General features: G+C 41.7%; 1 protein-coding gene across 7 annotated transcripts in view; it reads left to right on the top strand.

The window, feature by feature from the left end:
• LAMA2 (laminin subunit alpha 2) overlaps positions 1-24071 on the top strand; it is a 390451-nt gene that overhangs the window by 263898 nt on the left and 102482 nt on the right. For 5 of the 7 annotated variants that reach the window (XM_079970713.1, XM_079970718.1, XM_079970715.1 and 2 more), the window contains 8 exons: positions 3052-3231; positions 4366-4554; positions 4649-4782; positions 8446-8563; positions 13696-13830; positions 14911-15035; positions 19521-19607; positions 21294-21487. In XM_079970713.1, the coding sequence (XP_079826839.1) occupies positions 3052-3231; positions 4366-4554; positions 4649-4782; positions 8446-8563; positions 13696-13830; positions 14911-15035; positions 19521-19607; positions 21294-21487 (1162 nt within the window). The remainder of the gene's footprint in view (positions 1-3051; positions 3232-4365; positions 4555-4648; positions 4783-8445; positions 8564-13695; positions 13831-14910; positions 15036-19520; positions 19608-21293; positions 21488-24071) is intronic. The other 2 variants (XM_079970719.1, XM_079970716.1) reach the window with 1 other exon arrangement.

Below are 24071 nucleotides of genomic sequence, written 5' to 3'. Positions count from 1 at the left end.
GAGTTCAGCAATTGTCAAATATTAAGATTCGGAAACAGGCAATTTCTACTTTTAGCCTGAGAAACTGAGGAGCCATGTGAAGCATACCTTTGTCAGACATGGAGATAAAGAAATATATTTGGGGGATCACCTTTCCCTGCTTTGCCCCTTCCCACGCTACAGTTTTGTTTTTAAAAGGCAATGGAAGAAAGAGGGACAATGGAATTCCAGAAACATAAAATCATAGATGATGCAACTTCGGTAGCTTAATGGCTTTATCCACATTTTTCTTGACTGTACATGGAATGCAAAATCTGTAGGGAAAGATTTGGGACACTTATTATACCGTTACCTTTGCACTATATGGAAATTTAAGCTTTTAAAATTCATGTTCCATCTTGCTTCTGTACTGATCAGAACCTTTCATAGAACTCGCATCAAGATTTTCAAATAGACTGAGTACTAGAGGGGGAGACCCCCCAAAAAGGTCAGTACTGTGCTGTGTGTGACAAGTTGTTGAAGAGTCCAAGCTGGTTCACGCATCAACTGAAGACTGCACCATTAAGTGTTGGTTTGCACATGAATGAGCCATTACAGATCAAACACCAGATACAGAACTTTCACATATCACCTCCACAAATGTCATCCTATTCAGTTAATAGGGGTTTGTTCACACATTTAGCCACAAGACACCATTTGTTGACTAATCAAGTGATAAAAAATAAAGTGAAGTACAGTACATATATTTATCAACTGGCCTTCTGCCATTCCTTGAAAGGAGATACCTTTGATAAGGAATTATGCATTCCTTGAAAGGGAGACCTTTTATAGTCAGGTATGGTCCAATTTCATTTATCGATTGTGGCCTGGGAGGAGAATAAAACAGAGTCAGTAAACATTAAATATAGACAAAGCAAACCTATGCATGTTGACTTTGAAGTAAGTCCAAGTGTGTTGAGCAGAGCCGAGTAAACATGCATAGGATTGCATTGTAGCAGAAGTGGGGCTTACTCCTAGGTAAATAGGCATAGGACTGAAGCCTAAGTTAATCAAAGCATCACCTCTCCTGCAACCACTCCCTTTGGAAGGTGCAGGTGCACCTGATTTAAAATACTGATTTAATATTTCCCTAATGATCAATTATCCCTCTTTGAATTCTCATATCAAATGAGGCTTGCAGCTTCACACTGCAGTCTCTTTCTTTCTGAACATTAAAAACTTGTAACTCTTCCCATCTATTTTAGAACAGATTGAGTGCAACTGGCAAAACCCTCTTATACACCGGTACCATGACACTGAGGCGTACATTTCAAATACTTTGTGCATTAACCAGTTTCTTGCTGATTAGCATGTCTAATGCATGAGAGCTGGGAACACCTCCAGAGTGAAATCAGACACTTCATTTTGGCATTAGCACTTCAAAGAAATGTGCTGTCATACTGCTACAGATACAGTAGAAAAATAATAATGTCAGTTCAGGGCCTCATCTCTTCTTCTTTGCTAGACAGGAATTTTGTGAAGCTCCACAAAGAGACTGATGTTTTCAGGGATGGTTTTCTTTTCTTAATTTAATTGCCGTATCTGCATCTTTAGCATCAGTGCAATTCTGTGTAGTTTCAGATTCTCCCCTCGTACTTGTTTAGTATTCTACACAATTTTTCTTTGTATGTGAGAAATTAATTATTGTGATGTTCTTTCAGATTTCTTTGATTTCTGTAAGTTTGTCTGGCATGTTTTTGCCGTTTTCAAAAAGCCTACCTGTTTTATTTTTATTTTTTAAAACTTTCTCAAAATTAAAAAAACTAGGTCAAGATGAGATTGCAAACTAAGAAATGTCACATGAGGTCTTGCACAAGCAATAGATTTTTGATGTGAAACCTGAGAATCTCTTAAGTTATATATAGGCTAAATGAGGTCTAATATCTACATTCATCCAACCCAGGCATTTTCTCTGGCCTGTGCATCTCCATCAGTCAGAGCAATTCTACATTCACATTTCTCCAGGACCAAAGATTCAAAACATCAAGTGGAATATCCACTATAGCCAGTGCTCAGCCTAGTAGGGAAGAAGAAATACAGTCAAACAGAAAATACAAAAGGGGTCTGGCTCCTGCATGGACTGACTATCCCTCTGCCCTTGACAACCACATTATAGGTTATAATTATAAGAGCATGCTCTTTTCCTGTGCTACCCAAATCCCAACCATGACTTTACTTGATTTCGTTGTTCCAATGGCTCTGTACTTCTGACTCTTTTGTGGTGGTGTCATATTTGCCATTCCCCCCAGAGCTTGTCCTTAATCTGATAGCCCTTTACGTTGTTTGATAGGATTGTGCCCTGAAGTATGGAAAACAGCAACAGTTGCTAAACTTACACAATACATCTGGTGCAAAGATAGTAAACAAACCATAGAGCACTATGCAGAGTTTGTTATGTTTAATTCACATTTGCCTGAATAATACAAAGGTGAATGCCATTAAGTCTTTTAATACATACATACATGCATGCATGCATGCATGCATGCATACATACATACATACATATTTTCACATTTCAAACCATGCTCAAGGCAGCTAATAACATGAAAAAATACATAACTATAACATAACAAAAGTAGTCATAAACAATAAATATTAAATTAAACAATAAATATTAAAACATGCACAACCAAACTAACAATTTCCACGTAAATCACAACAAGATCTAAAATACAGATACAAAAAGTCAACTGCAGCAACGCCTTCTTGCAGCAACTGCAACAACAACCCAGCCCAAGAGTCTGATCAGCTGCATCAGCTTCTGCAGCTGGAGTCAATCAGGGCCCTGTCCTCCTAGGCCAGGTGGGGAAAGGCCTGCAAGGCAAGGAGCAGGTCTTCCAGGACTCGCAGCCAAGATGGTTTGTAGGATGTCTCTGAGTATGTACTATTCAATGTTTTACTATGCATATTCCAGTGTATATTTTATTGTTATCTTGCTTGTTTGATAAAATATTTAATCTTCAGATAATTAATATTGTTTGTCCACAAAGAAGAAGAAAATCTTTCATTTGTCTAATCTTTTAATTACTATAGTTGACTCTGAAACCAGATCAAGTCATTCTTCCTCTTGTTGATGAAAATGTCAAGCAGCAAACTGTCCAAGGGATTATATACCAATACCCAGAGACAATTGCAAATATCGACTTGGTCACTCAAGAGTTACGCTCAGAACCGTTTTACTGGAGACTTCCAAAACAGTTTGAAGGACGGAAGGTAAAGGGAATGAATTCTTATTGGAGCTGATATTTTGCCGATTTTACATTTTGTTTCCCTAGGAAGGGTAAGATGAACTGAATCATATAACAGTCACAATTGTTTACCTGCTGGTCCTTTTGTAGCTAAATGGGCAGTCTTGGGAGAACCCTAAGATTTGCAAAAGTTTTTTAAAAATCTTCATGAAAAACCATTGGGTTCCCACCCCCAAATAGCCAAATGAATCTTTCTGAACATGATTTTATTGTTTATACAGAAAAACAACTCTCAACTAAGTTAGTATATATTGTATTTATTAAATAAAATAAAACTGGCAGAACTCTCCTTATTTGCTCTTCTCATCCCAGATAGAGGCAAGCTCTGTTGGAATACTGGAAAAACGCTCTTTAATAACATTTGCAGTTCAGGGTATGCTGAGGCACAGCCATCTGAGTACTGAGGAAATCATTACAATACAATACTCTTAAGTACAAAATTCTGTTCATAACCTATAGCTATAGCTGACCTTGATCAATTTGGGATTATCCAGAAAGAAACACAGTCTCTTTCTAGCTGACCCTAACCCTCCAGCTATACTGAGAGCAGTGCACTTGGGAAGTGTAGTAGAAAAAGCTCCCACAACAGCCACCATGTTGGAATGTGCTTTAGGTTATCTTGATGTAGGCTGCTGTGTTTTGCTTTGTTTCATTTCAAATTCTAGAGGGATTGACTTGTTAGCCTGTTACAGGAAAAATAAGAGTGTTGTGAAAAACAAGAAATTTGTTTTTCACGTCACCATACAAAAATGGCTGAGACTGTTCCCTAAAATGGACATGGGGAATTGGGCTTCATAGGTTCATCTTAAGTCATTTTGTGGGTCTGTTATGTGGAGTACACAACACAGAAGTGAACTGATTAGGTTTTTGCTAACTGAAGAGCTCAAAAACATATTCTAAACATATTGGAAAAATACATTCACCTACAGCTACATAATGTTTAGATCCACAAAATAATGCTTTCAGACCTTTAGTCTCATTGAAAAAAAGATCATTATTTTAATATGTATGTTCTTCTGATTTTTTAAAATAATAATAATAACTGCATATGGTGTTGGTTTCCAGTCAATGTTTATATGGGTTTTATTTTCTTTGTTAGTTGACAGCTTATGGGGGAAAGCTGAAATATGCAATCTTCTTTGAAGCACGAGAAGAGACTGGCTTTGCAACCTACAACCCACAGGTCATAATCAGAGGTGGGCTTCCCACCCATACGAGGATTATTGTCAGGCACATAGCTGCTCCTCTGAATGGTCAATTGACAAGACATGAGATAGAAATGACAGAGGTAATTTTTCAATCCAACCTGTTCAAGAAGCTGTGTCACTGGCACTTTGGAAACAGTTAAATCATTTGAGGCGTTGATGTTGTTTCCCTTTCAGCATGAGTGGAAATATCACAGTGACGACCCAAGGCTCAGTAGGACTGTGACCCGTGAGGACTTCATGGATGTTTTGTACAACATTCATTACATACTCATTAAGGCTACCCATGGCAGCTTCATGAGGCAAAGCAGGTAACCATTTTGCATGATGCAATCAATATTTATAACCTCGGCATCTGTTATCAATCTCCAGGTAATTTTCAGAGGGGATTCATTTTCACAGGAAAGGCACAAGCCGCCAGTTGTTGCCCTCAGGTCCAGCTTCCATTTGGCCTGATTAAGTTAGTCTCTTCTAATGTACAGTCTCACACAGTATTATCTCCAACTTGCACCACTGGTGTCAGTAGGCTGAAGAGAACCTGTGTTGGACTAGGCCAATAAACTACTTTTTTTATATAAATCTCCATATGGCTTAAATGGCAGAACCTTTCATCCTTGAAATTAATCACTGACAGCAACTATAGTCAGTAAAAGAGAATCCAAGAGAATGAGGGTGCACGACAACCCCTTTTAAATCTGCTAACTAAAGAGTTGCCAGTCAGTAACTAATTGCAGAAAGTAGAAGAGGGTTACATTTTGAGTAGTGGGACCAAATCCCTTCAGGGGGTCACTATTAGGCAACATGGATGTCTCAAGGCCAGTATGGTGTAATAGTGTGTCAGTTTTAAGCTGCAGGTGCCCATTTTCAACTCCTCACTCAGCCATGAAATTCAATGGCTAGCCTTGCATTAGTCCAGGGATAGACTAGGTAGGAGGATTAAAAGAATTGTTCACATTACAAAGTCAATTTATTGCGACCACTTTGGCTGCAATTCTCCACACTTTCTCTAAAGCCCCAAGGCTGGGAATTCAAATCAGCGAGTGCAGCACCTGTAGTCTCTGGATCCTCAGGAAGCCAGGCAAGCTAGGCTTCTCCTTTGCCTGTTTTAGGGGGAAAGGTGCCCAGTAGGTTGCCTGAAAAGAATCACATGACCTTCCAGCTTGAAGAGAATCAGCTGACTCCCCACACCAATCAGTACACCAAGCCCATTGAAGCCAGCTTATCAGTTGGAGTCATATTTGTTTACTGTGACTACGCTTTGTTAGCTTCCCCTGATTTCTGCTTTGCATCTGCTTCTGGACCCTTTAACTCTATTGCTGCCTTGAAACTCAATGTTCTGCCCTGTTATGATTTTGCACTTGCCTCTGTGTTTTTTCTTTCTTCCCATCTGCCATATCTAGTACTACCACCACCACCCCACACCTATAACCATGTCTTATTGACCCTGGGACCTTTGATCCTTCCCTGCCTAATCCAGTATCTGACTACATGCCTATCTATGATTGTGTCTGTTTCCTTTCTGATCCTCATTTATCTGCCCTTGAACTAAATCCCAGCTTCAACTATCCCAGGGCTAAGCCAAGGCATGATGCTCGTCTTGACGTAAACCCAACTGAGCACTATGAGTGTCTGTGTGAGTGTGCATCATAATAAACTGCACTGCATAACATGTCAGTTTCCCAGTTGCTCTAAATTTTAACAAATGACTGAGTTCTGCAGATCCGCCACCGACTCACTGCCCACACACATTTTCCAGTTCATAGAAGAGGAGCCGTAATGTTACTGGAGTTTGCTGCTCACATGAGTTGCTTGCTTGCTTGCTTGAGCAGTTGTTCTCTAGCTATTGATCATAGGAACCAACTCAATGTGAAATAATGATGCAAGTTGCCCTTAGGTGACTTGAATACCCTACCTTTATGGAACAGTGGTACTCCTATCTCTTGTAAATTTTGTATTTTTATTGAAATGATTCTATTACCAAAAGAATCCTTTTGTTGGGGGCAGGGGTTGCATAATGCACCTTGCTGATTATTCACAATGCCATTTAGTTTTTCAAAGTGTATTAAAAAGTAAACAATTGTTCACTACTTTTTGCCAACACAATCTTTAATCATTTTGGACAATTCTTTTCTGAGGGTAAGGCGTAAGAAAAAGTGGTCCAAAAGTATTGCTCTGAAACATGGGGAAAGGGGACGAATCACAGTTATAGAATGGGGGAAAATTCACTGCATCTTCCTCACCCTTGACAAACTCCATCCCACTGCAAAGCAAGTGCTCTCTAGTTTCTTGCCTCTTCTTGCCCCTACCAGAAGGCTGGTAGTTTAGCAGTGCATTAAGAAGTTTGCAGATCCAGCGGCACTATGTACCTGTGATTCCAAACTGCAAAGGGTACAGGGCATACCAGGGGCAAGGAGAATTGGGGCAGCTAAGAGGGCCATTATTAGCTTCAATGAAGTCAGACTTTTCCTTTGAGTCTTTGGGAACTGATTCCTTAATTCTGGCACATATTTTAAAAGGGGGAGTTGTCTGACATGTTTGCAAATGCAACACTGCAGATCACCGAGACATTGCAGCAAAATAATACAGAGAGACTTTACACTGACAGTAGGTTCAAGTGTAAAAATAGCTTAATTCCAGTGGTAACTCTATATTAGCTATGTAATTTAGCCACAACGCTAATCATGTTTCTGCATGAAAGTGACGCTATTACAGCAAGTGATTCAGAGGCTGCCATTAAAAAACCTAAAGCCAAACATTTTTCTCCTGCTGTGTTAATTTGGTTGTTCCCAGATTCAGATTTACTGCTCAAAATTGAAACATTTCTTCCATTATGTGGCTGTTTTCCTTTTTCAAGAAAAGTGGACAAGGACACTCTATTTACTTGAACTGGAACTGTTTGCTCCATTTTAGTCTTTTTTTCCAGAATTTCTAATATAAACTGGTTATCTGTGTTAAAAATCCTTTAAGTGGACTCTAGGCAACAGCCAGCCCTCACTTGCCATGAGCTTTCTAACATGCCACAGGTGATTTGTTTTTGTTTTGGAACTCATGTATGTAGTTAGCTGCTTTCTGTTTTAGCTGCTTCTGTCTCTCAGCACTCTGTTTTTATGGCACATGGATCAATTCTACTGGTTCCAAAATGGCAACGTTCTTTGTAACAAAAGTACAGAAATTGCTAGGTAAGTCACCAGTCAGGCACTGAATGTGTAGGAACCTCCCCCCCCCCATTTATTTTCTTATCTTTCTATGACTTACTCCCTTCCAAAGTGTTCTCTGTAGTATAAACATCCACCACATCTCTTCTGCCCCACTGCCTCCCCACTCCTGCTTTAAACCCATGCATACTCATACATACACATGTACACGTGTGTGTGTGCTTGTGTGCACACCACACATACATGCACAGCAGCATCCTTCATAAGGAAGGTATAATCTAATGAGGTGAGGTGGAGAAGACTCAGCAATGTGTTTGCTGTCTCTAAAAAAAAAAATAGGGGGAAAAACCTTACATGGCATGATAAGTGCGTTGGAGCATCTGTTTGAGTTTCTTCATGATATTCTGACAAAATACTAGATTCTGGCTGCAGATCTTAAAAACAGTCTTGGAAAGGCAAGTCGGCAGTGTCTTTGAAGTGTGTTGCACATCCTGAAAGTTTCATTTTGTTTGCCGAGTTCTTGTTATTTTAGCTCTAAAATTAAAACAAAACAACACTGAAGGCGAATATGCAAGTATACTTTACATTAGTTCCCTTGGTCAGACTAATCGCGGCTATAAACGATGTTAAAAATGGTGCTAGCTTTGATCTTCCTTTGAGACAGACAAAAATAAATGTGTGGTGTTTTTTTCTTATATGAATGATGCCAAGAGGCTGAGGAAAAAGTAGCTATATTCAATGTTGTGTATCAACTAAAGCCAAATCAATGCTGAAGAGATTCATTAGCTAGTTTTAATTTTTTCTCCACCCTTCTGCCAGAATTTCTGAGATCTCCATGGAAGTTGCAGAAGAAGGAAATGTGTCGGGAAGGACACCTCGTGCACAACTTATTGAGAAATGCGAGTGCCCTTTGGGTTATTTTGGCTTGTCTTGTGAGGTAGAGTAACTCTTTCACTATGTTGTCTATACTGTATCCACTTTATCAGTAGTGATGAGATGAATAAGGTTTCCACCAACTATAGGGGGCTCTGGGTGCCTGAACGCACACACAAAAATTGTTGTGGGTGTTCAGCACCCACACCTCAGGACCCCCACACAACTTCTGAGGTCTCGCAAGGCCTTGGAGATGCTGTCCGAAGCCTTCTGACACCTCTGAACCCAAGACCAGAGGTTGCACATGATTTCATGATGCCATGACGTCACACGCACTGGGCACCCATAACCTGGGGCCCAAGTCAGCTCCTATGCAGCATTCCATTCCTTTATGAAAGGACTGGGAAACATGTAGCCCTATGGATGTCGTTGGACTCCAACTCCAATCAGCCCCTGTCAGCATGGCTAGAGGTAATGGATTTGGGGGCTGTAGTCCAACATCATTTGGGCAGGGACAGAGCACAGGTTCCCCGTCCCTGTTATTGTTTCTTCCAGTTTCTTCCTGTGTTCTTATTTTCCTGAATTCCAGTTTAACTTGGTGAAGTTCCAGAATTTGTTCCAGAACTGGAGCTTACACAGTTTGTTACAACTTTCTGTTCCTTCAGTTCATTTGTATCTTCCTCCACCCCTCTATATTCTGTGCATCAGGACCATGCAAATAATCTTGATACAGCCATACATTCAGTTCTACCAAAGCACAGTGTGCCGTGGCATGGCGTGGCGTGGAGTGTGTGTGTTGGGGGTGTGTTATAAATGCCCACACTTTCAGAGGTGCACTGCCACGTCACTCCCCCCCCCCCCATTTTAATATAGAATACCTGTTTCCATCTGCAGGACAAAGAGCAGTTTTCGGGGACATTATTTTGATTGAAAAAGGACACAGAGTATTAACACACACACATATACCCCATGCTCTGGACCCAATCCCATTTAGCCCTACATCCCTATGGCTGCTTTTAACCTTTAGAGAAGAGTCGAGAGATTTGATCTTGCATGTACCTTTATGACATCCAGTTTGGACCCTGAATAGACCTATTGAAGTTAGTCTCATCCACTGATTTCCATAGGCCTACTCTGGGTATAACTAAGTTGGATTTGACCCATGACGCTAGATTAAATTGGATTTGGTCTAATTATGCCAGGTGATGCTTATGTTCTTGTGAATCTGCTGTCACAATTCCAGACCAATGGTATTTTCATACTGTGCAGCAGGAGGCAATCCAGACAGCACTTTGAGGATTTAACTAGGTTAGTAAGTAGGTGCTCTAATAAAATAGGTGGGTGTTCTAATAAAATGGATGGGTGCTCAATAAATGGGTGGGTCAATAAATTGGGGTGGATATAAACAAAATTGGACAGGGCTGTAAAGGCTATGCTAAGCAGTCATTGAGCATACTCTTAGTGCACCAACTTTGTATTGCAGTTCTTTATGATTTTGCTTTCCTGCTTTTGGGAGGGGGGACTTTTTCATTGAGATTGGCACTTATGTTCTTTAATTTTGTTATTAGTTGTATACATATCAAAGTTGTTATAATGGAATTTAAAGATGACAGGGACTTGAAAACCTTTACATCTTACATCCAAAGTACAATTGTGATTTTCTTAAAAACAAAAAAAAAATACACTATGCGCAGCTTATCAACTGAGAAATATTATTATATCATATATATTATCATATTTTGCTCACATTTCCCTCTCTGAAATTATTTCACAGAGGAATATAAATAGCATATCAGATGAAACAGGAAAGATTTTATTGTTATTCAAAGAACTGTCATATTGGTTATTTATTCATATCCGATGTCAAGGGTATAATTTCTAAAGTTACTGGCACTTTTAAAACATTCTATTATGGTGCTTGTTTTTGATAACTACAGTTCACAGAATTCAGGAATATATAGTGAAGAACAAATTCTTCATGTGTTATTATTCATCTCAATTAGAATTTTCCCCAAACCTTGATGATGCCAGATGAGCAGCAGGTATGTTCAGTTGGCAGCTTTAACATTCCAAATCTTCCAAATCCAAAGTGAATGTAAAAGATCTTAAATGATGTGCTGAATCCTTTAAAAGTAATGGGTTGTATCCAGACTTGAACATGCTGAAAGTAGGTCCATTGAAATCAACGAGACTTAAGCTAATGTAGGGAATGTGAACTGAAACTCCTTCCATCAGCCAAAGGGCCAAAAACATGTGATGTTAGTCATGTATCTGCTCCTTTCAGTGTGGGGTTGTTTATTTGACAAATTGCCAGGGCACAAGCTTTAATCAGGATCTTGGTGTGTGGGGTTAAGGGAGCTTGAATGCTTTTCCCACCCCTGTTGTGGACATGATATAACCAGGATTTTGGGGGGCATTGCAGAATATAGGTGCAGGGGACCTAATGTGAATTCAGCCAAGAGTGGAGGACAAAGGGTTAAAAAACTACCCCACCACTACTGAGCTGGGATCCTGATCCAGACAGAGTCGCAATCCCATGCTGCAGGAAGGAAGGAAGGAAGGAAGGAAGGAAGGAAAACAGGAAGGAAGGAAGGCTGGCTTCTTGCAGATCTTTGTGATCTATGTAGTTTGGCCCCAAGTCTGCTGGAAATAGTTTTTCAGTGCACGAACTCTGTCCTGAAATGCCTCAGGAATGCAGTAGAAGTGCATGCATGAGACTTCTGTCACACTTTAGACTGCATGTCCATTTTAACCTTTATAATGATTCTAGTTCTTTTTGACAAATGCATCCTGAACTATATTGTTCTACAGGATCAATAGAAATAATGTAGAAAGCCCGTGCTACTTGTGGAGGGCTTATAGTAGCCATATGAGCTGGACCGTATGTGTTTTGTAATTTGTATGAGGAACATACACTCCAGCTATTCAAATAATAGCTGAACAATCACTTTCACCAACCTGCCATGCTTCAGAGAAGCTGTCTCCCCTTTTTTAAAGAACACGGTTATTTCTTCATTTGTTTTGTTCTTTAAAGTAAGAATAGATTTTTTTTTTAAAAAAAAGTTGCAAAACTGCTGCAGGAGGGATAGAGGTGTGCTGGTGTCAGTTTATGAGGTGGTTCCATGGAAGTCTGCTGGCTCCGCTGCTAAGTGAACCTGACAGCCTTACCTGCGTTGCCACCAGGCTGTGTTAAAGATATGTGGGCTTCTACTTACTGTAGGTTGTGGGAAGGCATCATTTTCCACTCTGCCCTGTACTCCTTGCACACAGCACTGTCTCTGTTCTACTGCAGCTCATCTTCTTCCAAAAACTAGGTTATTATTCTTGCTATCTGCTGTAGTGAAATTATGTAATTTGTATAATTATATAACGTACATAATGATGTTGTCATTAGGTTACTCCACCCCATTCATTTCAATGCAGAGGTGTCACAGTGTAAATTAGGGGGAAAGGTAATCAATAATGCATCATTTGCGAAATGAAAGCAACTAAAACAATGAATACAGATCTTATTCACTGCATTGATTTCCTTTCCAGACATGGGACAAATAAGCTAACATCAGCAATTTCTGTTCCTGGTTCCATTTTTGTCTGAACTCTCCAACATCCCTAGTTACTACTTCAGCAAAACTATGCAGGTGTATGCCTGGTGAGTGAGTTTCTGTAATTAGGCAGGCCACTCTGGCTTCTGCTAGCAGTGCAGCAGCCATAGTTCTGAGTTAGCAGCTGCCGTGTCTCTGCCACCGTCTCATGATACTGTACACCAGGAATGCATGTTTACTCAGAAACAAGTCCCGTTGTATTCAGTCATTCTGAATGAGGATTAGTTCATAGCATTGGAAACTTAATGTTCCAATCAGTCTTGGTGCTATGAAAATGCTAAGCTGTAAGCCTAAACTGAGAATAACTGAAACAAAGTATTGGGAAAGCTCAAAGGTGAAGGCCCTCTAAGTGTGATGAGTCCCAAGACACAACTAGCAACATAGGAAACTGCTTGTGAGGCACACCACTGGTTCTTCTGACTAGCGGTGGCTTTTCGGGGCTTTCTATAACCATGCTGTTTAGAGGATCCAGAAGTATCTGCAGGGCCTCAGCTTCCCCGTGTCTGATCTGCATTGTCCAGCAGTAGCTCTTCAAGGTTTCAGACAGTGTCCTCCCACCACCAATCCTGCTTGGAGATGCTGGGATTGAACCTCTGCATTCATAGCATGTACTGAGCCAAGGCTCTTCCCTAACTTATTGTTGATTTTCAGATTCTGTACTTCTCAGAAGAGCTATAGATGCATTATAACGCTACCATTTTTGTTATCATCATTATTTACTGTTGCTATTTTTATTTTATAAAGCAGTTCTGTAGAACTCTGAAAAGGCAAACTCTGTCCACAGGTTTACAATCTGGTTAAAGATGAGGTGCATTAGGGAATAATAGGAAAGAAAAGAGGATCAGAAGATGCAGGATTGCTTCCCTTTTTTTGCATCTGTCATCTTTGATGGGAATTTTCAGCATGCTTGCTGATTTTTACTGCTGGGTGAAGAAAATGTACAAGACCTAGATAAATTTTATTTCAAGGACTAATGGTCTCAGGCCATGGTAGCATTTTTATTCTCCTGAATTCTTTATTTTTATGGTCTTTAAATTATACAAGTATACAAGTATAAATAATGTAGCCATGAAGACATATTTTGCTGAGTATCACTGGGCATTTGCTTGTTATCTATCAGCCTGTGTGTAGGCAGATATTAGCTTGTCATCTCAGAAAAACACAGCAAGGACAACGTGAATACAGAGTACTTTTGCTCACTTTGCACAGCCAGTGGTGTGTGGGTGTGGGTGTGCGCACGCACACACGCGCGTCCGTGTGTGTGTATTTATGTATTTCGGGAGAAATACATGATGTACAAGGAGGGAGCATCTAAATGAAAGGTTTCTCTAGCTGTAATATGAAAAGCCTAGTAGTGTTGCTTTGCAACCCAAGGGATCTGGCAGCAGAGTTTTCAATTAGGATTGGTTCTGTTACTTCTAAAGTGTAGTGTGCACTGTTTGTAAAACAGCTTGAAGCATGCAGTTGGAATGATGAAGAGCAGGTTGCCTGTCAAAGCTAGTGGGAATGGAGATGTGTTTGCAGTCTTATCCAATCCTTCCTATCCAAGCCACAATATAATGGCATTTGGTTTCCTCACCGTGTTTTCTTGCAGACATGCTCCCCAGGTTTTTATAGACTTCCTTCCACATCTGCTGGCAGAAGACCAGGACCGGCATTTGGTGCCTGTGTTCCGTGTCAGTGCCATGGCCATAGTGACATGTGTGATCCTGAGACCTCAATATGTCAGGTACAACAATTATGCTTTGCCTAGACTGTTTATCAAATTATTTTGTCTTTGTGCAGAGTTCTTTGCACCATAACAAAACAGCAGCCATGGAGCTGATATTTTTTTTATTTGTTCAATAAATATGTTGTTCTATATATACACCAGAGTTTGCAATGGAAAATAAAGTATGAACTACAAACACAAACAGCCATATGCTGCAGAAACACAACTGGCCACATCTCATTGGCACATGTCTGGAATGTATTCTACATCACTTTGTCATAGTTGATACTACCAACATGATTGCCACACAAGCTGTGGACCAGTTTCTAAACCTAATAGGGCCAATTCTTCTGTGTGTGTGTGTGTGCGCGCACACACGTGCGCACTCGGGTAGCCCATAGGGAACTAGCTGAGAGAAGAAACCCAAAAATAGATGATTACAGAAAACAGTATGGACCAACTTAATAGAAGAACTTCAGGTAGTAAGTAGATGTATTTCTGGGTATGTGAGCAGATAAAGTAATGTGGGGAGAAGACAAGAGTATTGTATGCTGGGATTGATTTCAAATAGCTAGCCAGAACTCAAGTGATCTTCACTAGATCTCTAGAGCCAATGCAGTTAGAGATGGATGAGCTCACCAGAGCTCCCCTTGGATTATCTTGGAAATGATCCTAGTTCTTCAATAATAAACAAATAAATCAGAAAATCTTGGAATGTTTCCTACACCAAACCAAAACCTGGAGAATTAACCAAGCATAGGCTTTCAACTTTTTAATTCTGTCCTTATTTAATGTAATGGGGGGGGGGTAACACTGTCCCATTAAAGAGGCAGAATTAAAGACTGCAGAGCAAAAGGGGAAGCTTGGAAGGGAACCCCCAGCTGATGACCCATGTGGTATTGGCTTCCCTTCTGTCCCCCTCTCACCTCTCCCTCACCCAACACCATTTTGCTTCACTTCATTGTAATGGAGTGAGAAACACAATTCTGGATTAAACAAACCTTAGGTCTATTCCAACCAATATGTTATTATGTAATGGTGGTGACGAACAAAAATGTTTTCAAGCTGGTTCCTGAAAATTGTCTCTTTGTTTCGCAGAACTGCCGTCACAACACTAGTGGCGACCACTGTGATAGGTGTGCCCTTGGGTTCTATGGGATTGTTAGAGGATCGCCTAATGATTGCCGACCTTGCGCATGCCCACTGGCTGTTTCAAGCAACAAGTAAGCCTGTGTTACAAATCTGCCTTAGCTTTAGCCTAGATCTCCCTCGGGGTTCTCCTGGGTCAGTTGTCAGTGATTAGAAAGAATAGTGCATGGAGTCACAATGAATAGTGACTGAACCACCTCTGCTGAATTGTCTTGCTTCAGAAATTGCTTCCTGGCTAATTAGCTATGTAGAAATCCATAAAGGGTGGAAAATGTAATAGTCAACGGATAATGAATGAGCATTATAAAAATTATTCTCACAAGTGAAGCTAGAACGGAGCTTTCAAGTTCAATATAATCACAAGGGAGCCATAGAGAGACTTATGCTCATATTTTGAGCTGCCATAAAAGCATTACAGTACCTCGCTCTGGGCTTTGTAATTTATCGAGTTCTTATTTAATGTTATGTTGGTTTGGGACAACTTGTGAACGATCAAATAATTTAAAGGAGATACTATCATGCTGAATCCATTTGGTGGGGTATGTTATGCTAATGACCTTTCCATCCCATTATTCTTCTGCAAATGTGACTTAAAATGTTATTAATTTTATGCTGAGAGGTCTCTTCTTTTTCTCATCGTCCTTTATGCTGTATCTGATTGTTTTATCTAAAAGACTTGTGCTATGTTGGTTTCAGGCTTTAGCAATACTCAACATTTCTTTGCATCCTTTGAAGATGCTGCCTGTTCTTTAACACAGTGACCAACAGGTGCATTCATGACAGAGAGCCATCAAACCTCTGTTTAGAAATCTCCAAGGAAGGAGAGTCCATCACTTTCCAAGGGAGTCTGTTCATCCTACTGTTGAACAGATCTCACATCAGAAAGTTCTTCCTGATGTTTTCTTGGAGCTTGTCGATATATCTCTTAAGGTTTGGTGCTCAGAGCTGAACACAGTACTCCAGGTGTGGTCTGACCAAGGCAGAATTGAGTGTCACTGTGACTTCCATTGTTTTGGACACTATACTTCTGTTGATGCGGTCTAGAATAGCATTAGCTTTTTGTGCTGCTGCATCACACTGTTGACTCATGTTCGGCTTGTCGACTACTAAGATCTTTTTCCCATATACTACTGGCAATCTGGGTGCCCCCATCTTAGATTTGTGCAGCTGATTCTTCCTGCCTAAGTGTAGAACCTGACATTTGTCCCTTTTGAAATTCATTTTGTTAGTTTAGATCCAGTTCTCCAATCTGTTCAGGTCATCCTGCATCCTGACTCTGTGGCATTGTCTACCCCTCCCAGCTTGGTGTCATCTGCAAATCTGATGAGCATCCCCTCAATTCCTTCAGCCAAGTCATTTATGAAAACAACAAACATTGTGTTTATTGAGCAACAGTGGGCCCAGGACAGAACCCTTACAAGGTTATTGTAAGGACTATAAGTAGATAAGGCATGTGAAGTGCTTGAAACATGCACAATGTTCTTATTAAAACCAGTTTTGGTCGTAAGTCTCTATCAGTTGGAATGAAAGCATCTTAGCTAGCTAGCCTGCAGATTGTTGAACGTATCTAATTGTTTATGAAGCAAGGCAGAATACTAAGCTTTGAGTATATTGCTCTTCTACTTTTGCTTCACCGCAGAGGCCACAATACTAAGAGTCGGTAGCAGTTTAAGTCTTTAAATTTTTAACATGTTTTCCTGTTTCTTTATTCAGCATTCAGTTTCAAATGTGATGAGCTGGTGTGAGTGTAGGGGGAGGGGAATCTCGAGACTGTGACTTGCTTGGCGGGTCTGTTTTCACTGAGTTGAAAATGTGTTGGATAATGAGTTTGTGAGTAGATCAATTTGTTTACATTTTTTGCAAAGGTGTAATTTTATTACTCATTCAAGCACTATTGATTTAATGCATTATAAGCAACTTAGAGGAGGATGCTGACTGCACTATAGCTAAGGGGAAGTTTTTGTCTGGGGCTCCAGCTGCCACAGTGGTTTTTTAGCATTAACCTGGCTCAGCAAGTGTTGCACAGGTAGTTGCAAATGTTGTGGCACCTGCTTCTGTCAATGCTTTTCCTCTTCTCCCGTTTGATGTATGTTCTACAAACCCTGGGCATATCAGCTTAACATTTCCAACAATTCCACATGCTCCTCAGGGCTTTAAAGTCTGCATGGAGGTTAAATATCATGTCACAAAATTCTTACAATAACCTTGCTTAGCCGGCAAAACAGGCGAAGTGCCAAAATGAAGTGCGGCCTATTGATTTCAATGGGGTTCCTCCCAGGAGTGGGAATAGGATTGTAGCCTTGAAACTATTAAATGGTGAGAGCAGATTCTGTAAGCGGAAAGGCTGAAGCATTTGGATAGTTTTATTATTTTGGGGTGGAGATGTTGAACAGTTCAATCTTAACTGCATAATTTACACTGGTGCAAGTTACATAAATTTTGCTGGGTTGCTAGGTCACATGACTGAGCTCCCTGAACAGTCATTTTGTGGGGCTTATGCCACCGTCAATTACACTGGCTTAACTTCTACTAGCTCAAACCCCAGCTGAGCTGGGGAAAGGGCTTAGGCTGGTTTCAGCTTAGACGGAGGAGGAACTTCCACGGGTATAGCCTCAGCTCAGCAGGGGAAACCCAAAGTCCACCGAACCCAAACTCTCTCATCCTGGTCGATCTTGGATTTAGATTGTTAATCTCCAAATAAAAACAGCATGGACTGGAATGAGAACTCTGCAGCATTGCCAGAGGCCTTCATTTATTAAATGATACTTTAAAAATCTGCTAAAGATCAGAACATGTATCTGAAACACTTTTGGTGTGCATGTATCATCATTTAAGAAATTTGTCTAGTTTTCACTAGCAATTTATTCATTTGCTTTCCAGCTGAGAAGCAGCCACACGTCTACAGTACAGTGTATAAGAGGGTTTAAGCAGGCTAGACAGTACCATGAACTCTAAAGTATACATTAAAAACTTTCAATAGAAATTTGTAGCGTTAACCCGCATTATTCTCTCCCTAGCAGACATTCAGTATCTAAAGGCAAGGAAATTGAATTTATGAATATTACTATTCAATGACAAACCTTGACACTGGACCCTTTGGGTCAGTTCACTCATTCAGACTGTTGGCAGTGAACTTGAATTCCATTCAAATCCATTTAAAAAAGAGCAGAAAACTACTCTGTAATTCATAACAAAACAATGTAATAACAGCAACAAAAGCAGATCTCTCCTCTCCTCTAGGAGCCATGCCCTTTCCCCACTAGAAAATCATGCACAAGTGTTTCCAGGAGTACAAAAACAATAACATTTACTGAAAATGGGTGTTATGTGACATCCTACCATTAATATGGGAAATTAACAGTACAATCCTGTGCATGTTTAAAGGTAAAGGTACCCCTGCCCGTACGGGCCAGTCTTGACAGACTCTGGGGTTGTGCTCCCATCTCACTTAAGAGGCCAGGGGCCAGCGCTGTCCGGAGACACTTCCGGGTCACGTGGCCAGCGTGACATCGCTGCTCTGGCCAGAGCCAGAGCCACACACGGAAACGCCGTTTACCTTCCCGCTGGTAAGCGGTCCCTATTTATCTACTTGCACCCGGAGGTGCTTTCGAACTGCTAGGTTGGCAGGCGCTGGGACCGAGCAGCGGGAGCGCACCCCGCCGCAGGGATTCGAACCGCCGACCTTTCGATCGGCAAGTCCTAGGCGCTGAGGCTTTAACCCACAGCGCCACCTGCGTCCCTGTGCATGTTTACTCAGAAGTAAATCCCATTGAGTTGAACGTAACTTACTCCCAGGTAAATCATCTGCATAGAATTGTGGCCAAATTTGTAAAAATTCATGCCATCAGATTTTTTATATGCTTATTGTTTATCAAAGAGTAGCTCTTAACATTTACTTGAAGTGCAATCTTACTTGACCACTGCTGCATTTGTAGCCTTGCTGCTTATGTTGACCAGAACAGAAGATGAGGAGAGGCAGGAAAAAACCCTCTTCAGTGCCAGCTTCCAAGCTGGTGCAGCAAAGAGGCCCAAATTAGGGCTGTTGCTGTAATGTGATGGCAGTGGGACTGGCTCAGCATGCTGTGGTCCCTGTACTAGCTCAACCAAAGAAACACCCTGGGCAAGGGTGGTGGGGAAAGTCCCAATTATTATCACTGCAAAGATTCTGCTGGTGGAAGTGCATTGGTGCTCTCCTCACTAGTTTGGCTCTGCCTGTGACGGAGGAGGCAGATTCAGGTAGGGCTCGACAGAGGAACACTTCTGCCTCATCCATACCCAGCATGGCAGATTGGGGGTTGCGATTTTTTTGCCCATGATAATTTAAAGTCACTTTTTCCAAAGCAAACAGCATTTATGGTCAGTTTCTTTCATTTCGGTTACCAAATGCTATATAATTTTGTCAATTGATGAAACAGGACATTTCCCATTAAGAAAATGTACATTGTGTGATGTGACAAGTCCACAGAAGTCTTTAACTGACATTCTTTTGCATCAAAATCATCACAGCTGCATTTTTAAATTGTGAGAGAAAAGCTTATGGTTTGATTTTCTGCTTTAAGCTTCAGTCCATCATGCATTGCAGAAGGCGTCAATGATTACCGATGTACTGCTTGCCCACCTGGATATGAAGGACAGTACTGTGAAAGGTAAGGAAAAGTACTGAGCACAAATTAGATGGAGCAACTAGGAAACAAATGGCAAAAGGAGTGATGGACAAGCAAGCAATAAATGTGTGCTAAATTTGTCTAATCAGAAGAGGCCCATTGTAATGAGGGAATAAATTGCAACCAGGATGCGGGTGGCGCTGTGGTCTAAACCACGGAGCCTCTTGGGCTTGCTGATTGGAAGGTCATGGTTCGAATCCCCGCGATGGAGTGAGCTCCCATTGCTCTGTCCCAGCTCCTGCCAAGCTAGCAGTTCGAAAGCCTGCCAGTGCAAGTAGATAAATAGGTACCACTGCAGTGGAAAGATAAATGGCATTTCTGTGCGCTCTGGTACTCATGACAGTCCTCTGTGTGCCAGTTTAGTCATGCTGGCCACATGGCCTGGAAAACTGTGGACAAACACTGGCTCCCTCGGCCTGAAAGCAAGATGAGTGCCAAAAGCCCATAGTCGCCTTTGACTGGACTTAACCGTCCAGGGGTCCTTTAATTTTACCTAACTTTTATATTTTATTAAATAACTGGATTCGCATTCCTAATTCTCAGATGTGGTTATAATACAATAAGCTTATCTGCCCCCTTGCGACTCTGTGTGTACCATAGAATCAGAGCAGACTGCAGAAAGGTCAGCTGGGCAGTGATCACATATCCCAGCACTTTGGGGTCCTTTATGGGCTGGCAGCAGAGTGCAGCCCCTCCTCACTGGTATGGGGAACCAAAGCAGAAGCTCCCGTACTTCGTGGAAAACAAGGGAGGGGCTGTGAAAGAAAAGCAGGACCATAACTGACTGAAAGCCTTACCAGGTTCCTACCTCTCTTTTTGTCAGTTGCCACCCCCTTGTTGAATTTCTGTCATGCAGAATGACTGCAGTGGGCTAGGTTGGATCTTGTTATTGGTAACCCTGGAGATGCCTCCAGATTGTTATGACTTTGCTATTCTTAGGAAGAGCACTTGGGGATTATATGGGGATTGAACAGAACCAGCTAGTGACCTGCTATATCTCCAAGCTATTGAGACATGTTGCTTCACATGCTGAAGCATTTGATTATTAGGACATGCTAGAACTCCAAGATGAAAAAGTTACTGGGTATTAGTTGCAGGCCTCAAGTAGACTGTGGGGGAGCAAGCCTCCTTTGTAAGCTTATATTGAATAAAATTTCAGTGCAGCCTCTTTTTTCACTGTCAGATTAGCATTCCAAAAGCCATCATTGTTCATTTGTATAATCACATTACTGCATAGCAGTTTGATGGAGGTGTCTGCAATAAAGCTAAATGTTTAACATGATCTTAAGTAGAAAGATAGGACGATATCGACAGAATGAAATTCACTGAAGACAAGAGTTGCTCATAGGAAGAACGAAGAAAAGAGATATGTGATGAAAGAAAGTGCTTTGCTCATTTATGACTCCCCTTGCCAATGGCAGCCACCCCCTCCCTTTTATACTTTGTCAAAGCCACCCATCACCTGCCTGTGCTACCTGTGCTACCACACAAGAACCACACCTCCCTCCAGAACTTGCCAAAAAGAAAAAACCCTCTCCCTGGACCTTGCCAAACCTCCCTCTCTCTCTCTCTCTCTCTCTATATATATATATCCATCCTAACCTTCTATCATTTACCCCAACTTCATAAGACTAATTTAGTTTTTATTGTATTTTTGCAACTTTGTAGATGTTCACCTGGATACACTGGGAACCCAAGAATTCTTGGTGGATCTTGCCAAGAATGTGAGTGCCATCCATATGGTTCTCTGCCTGTTCCCTGTGATCCTGTCACTGGACAGTGCACGTGCAAACCTGGATCTACTGGCTGGAAGTGTGCAGGATGTGAACCCCGGCATGCTCGAGAAGGCATAGCATGTGTTTGTATGTATATTAACAGTACTTCTGGATCTTGGGTGTCTTGTTTTCCTTTTCAGAATGTGAATCATGTTTTTTTCAGAATTTTACTGAGAATAGGCGCTGCCCCTCCAATATCCCTGGAATCATGTCCTTTCTCTATCTTCCATGTCTAGAACTGCTGGTATTGGTGAGACCCAAACACAGAGAGTGGGAAACAGTTCTGCTCGCACATGGGGAGGGAACAATAACGTCTGACAGCAGACTCTTGTGCTTTACAGGGTGCCACTCTGGAAGCTCCTTTGGCTTCTAGGGTGGAGTAAATAGGGAGGTAGTTACTATTTGAAGGAAAGAGCTTAAAAGCTTCATGTATATGATCAGAACAGAAGATCACACTGGGTTGAACATGGAGCTACCTTATATCAAAGCTGACCGTTAGACTAGCAGCACCTCTCCAGAATTTCACAAGGGGATCCATCCCAGTCCTATAGGAGATTGAACCTGGGACCATTTACATGCAAATATGTGGTCAGCTAGGGACACGGGTGGCGCTGTGGGTTAAACCACAGAGCCTAGGACTTGCTGATCAGAAGGTCAGCGGTTCGAATCCCCGCGATGGGGTAAGCTCCCGTTGCTCGGTCCCTGCTCCTGCCAACCTAGCAGTTTGAAAGCACGTCAAAGTGCAAGTAGATAAATAGGTACCGCTCCGGCGGGAAGGTAAACGGCGTTTCCATGCGCTGCTCTGGTTCGCCAGAAGCAGCTTAGTCATGCTGGCCACATGACCCGGAAGCTGTACGCCGGCTCCCTCAGCCAGTAAAGTGAGATGAGCGCCGCAACCCCAGAATCGGTCACGACTGGACCTAATGGTCAGGGGTCCGTTTACCTTTACCTTTTATGTGGTCAGCTGCTGAGAAATGAGCTTCCCCCTTGTTTGAATCTCATCCAGCAGAAGGAGTAAGATGGATTTTCAAACCCCACAAAAATATACTTTTTAAAGCTTCCATCATGGTTTTCACAGATCCTTTGACAGATTATATGGGATTTATTTAATTTTTATGTACCCTCCTAAATATTGATCAACTCTGTCATTTTCTGATTAATATTTTCTTGGAATGTTGCCTTCTCCAGCTCCCCTAGTCATGCTGGTTCACACATGCCTAATAAAACACAGAGCTGGGTGAAGGAGTACAAGATGTTGAAGGCTGTACACTTTGATAAAAGTATAAAAATAACCACCATTTCAGCGCTGACAGCACTGATAGATTTCTCCAGCATCGCTCTTCTGTGTAGATTGCCTTCTCTTTTATTATTGCTTGAATTCTGGTCACTGTGAAATTGATCCTGTATTTCTGCTTTCTGTCCTCAGCATGTGACCAATTTACTCTGATTAGCTACACTTAAGCCTATCAAAATGATAATCAAAAATTACATTGCAGAATCTGCTTTTGGATGGTTAGTCCATTCCCGTCAAAGACAAGGACAGTCACAGGTGAAACGTGAATGCAGAAATAGAAAATTGCAATTGAATAAGGACTCATCTGTGATGTTTGCTTAATGTGTTGCTAAAAACACTGGGAACAATTCTGAAGAATTCTGCCTGCTTCGACAGTTAAACCATCATGCTATTGGAATAAATGTGAGGAGAGGGCAAGGACCTTCTGATCCTGCTTCCTCTATCACCTCCCCCATTGTCCCATCATCCTCCACACATTGGAGAAGGTCTGGCCTGCTGTAATTCTAAAGCTCTGTGTTGCTTAGAACCCTGATTGTGCAGGTACAACAGGCTTCCTACTTTGTCCTCCAGGCAACAATGGGGGTGGCACTTAATTTTCATGGTTGGCAACGTAATTTGCCAAACATAGAGTTGGCAAAGCTACTTTCTGCAGGGTTCAACTAAACCAGGCACAGGCAAACTCCAGCCCTCCAGATATTTGGGACTACAGTTCCCATCAGCCCTAGCTAACAGGACCAGTGGTCAGGGAATGATGGGAATTGTAGTCCCAAACATCTGGAGGACCGGAGTTTGCCTATGCCTGAACTAAGCATTTGAATCTCCCACAGGTAACTCAGTCACACAGCCAATCCACTGGTCTTGAACTCACTGCCTGTCAGCTGATGGGCAGCAACTGCACCCTACTCCCTGCAAGGGTCAGCTGCATAGTCAAATTTCCTGTGGAGAACTTGCTTTTCAGCCTGTCAAGCCGTATCTGTATCTACCCCCCCACCTGATAGGGTGTCAGATGTGGGCAGATGAGTGTGGTTTTGGGGAAACAACCTCGCAAGCCAAATTGGGACCCATTTCAGGCCATTCCATTTGGTTGGTGGGCCAGAGGTTCCCAACCCAGCTTAGAAGGTGACCCACGCTCTGAATTCAGTTAGCGTTCAGATGGCAAGGGCTTGCTAAGCAAGCAGTGAGAGGCAGCTTTCTGCCATGATTGAGGTTCTTAGGATTCTGGCCTTGGAGAACACTTTTCTTTTGAAAATGATGAGCTGGGCAAAATTTAGGGCAGTATCCATCTTAAGTGCATTTGCTGGTGCAAGGCCTTCTGGTTACACAACAGAACTACCCCGCTCCTCTCCCCACAAACACTCCCAAAATCTGCCATGGAGG

Source organism: Podarcis cretensis (assembly GCF_951804945.1).
Source record: "Podarcis cretensis genome assembly, chromosome: 3".
In the NCBI taxonomy this organism is placed as follows: Eukaryota; Metazoa; Chordata; class Lepidosauria; order Squamata; family Lacertidae; genus Podarcis; species Podarcis cretensis.
This window is presented reverse-complemented; position numbering and strand designations above follow the sequence as displayed.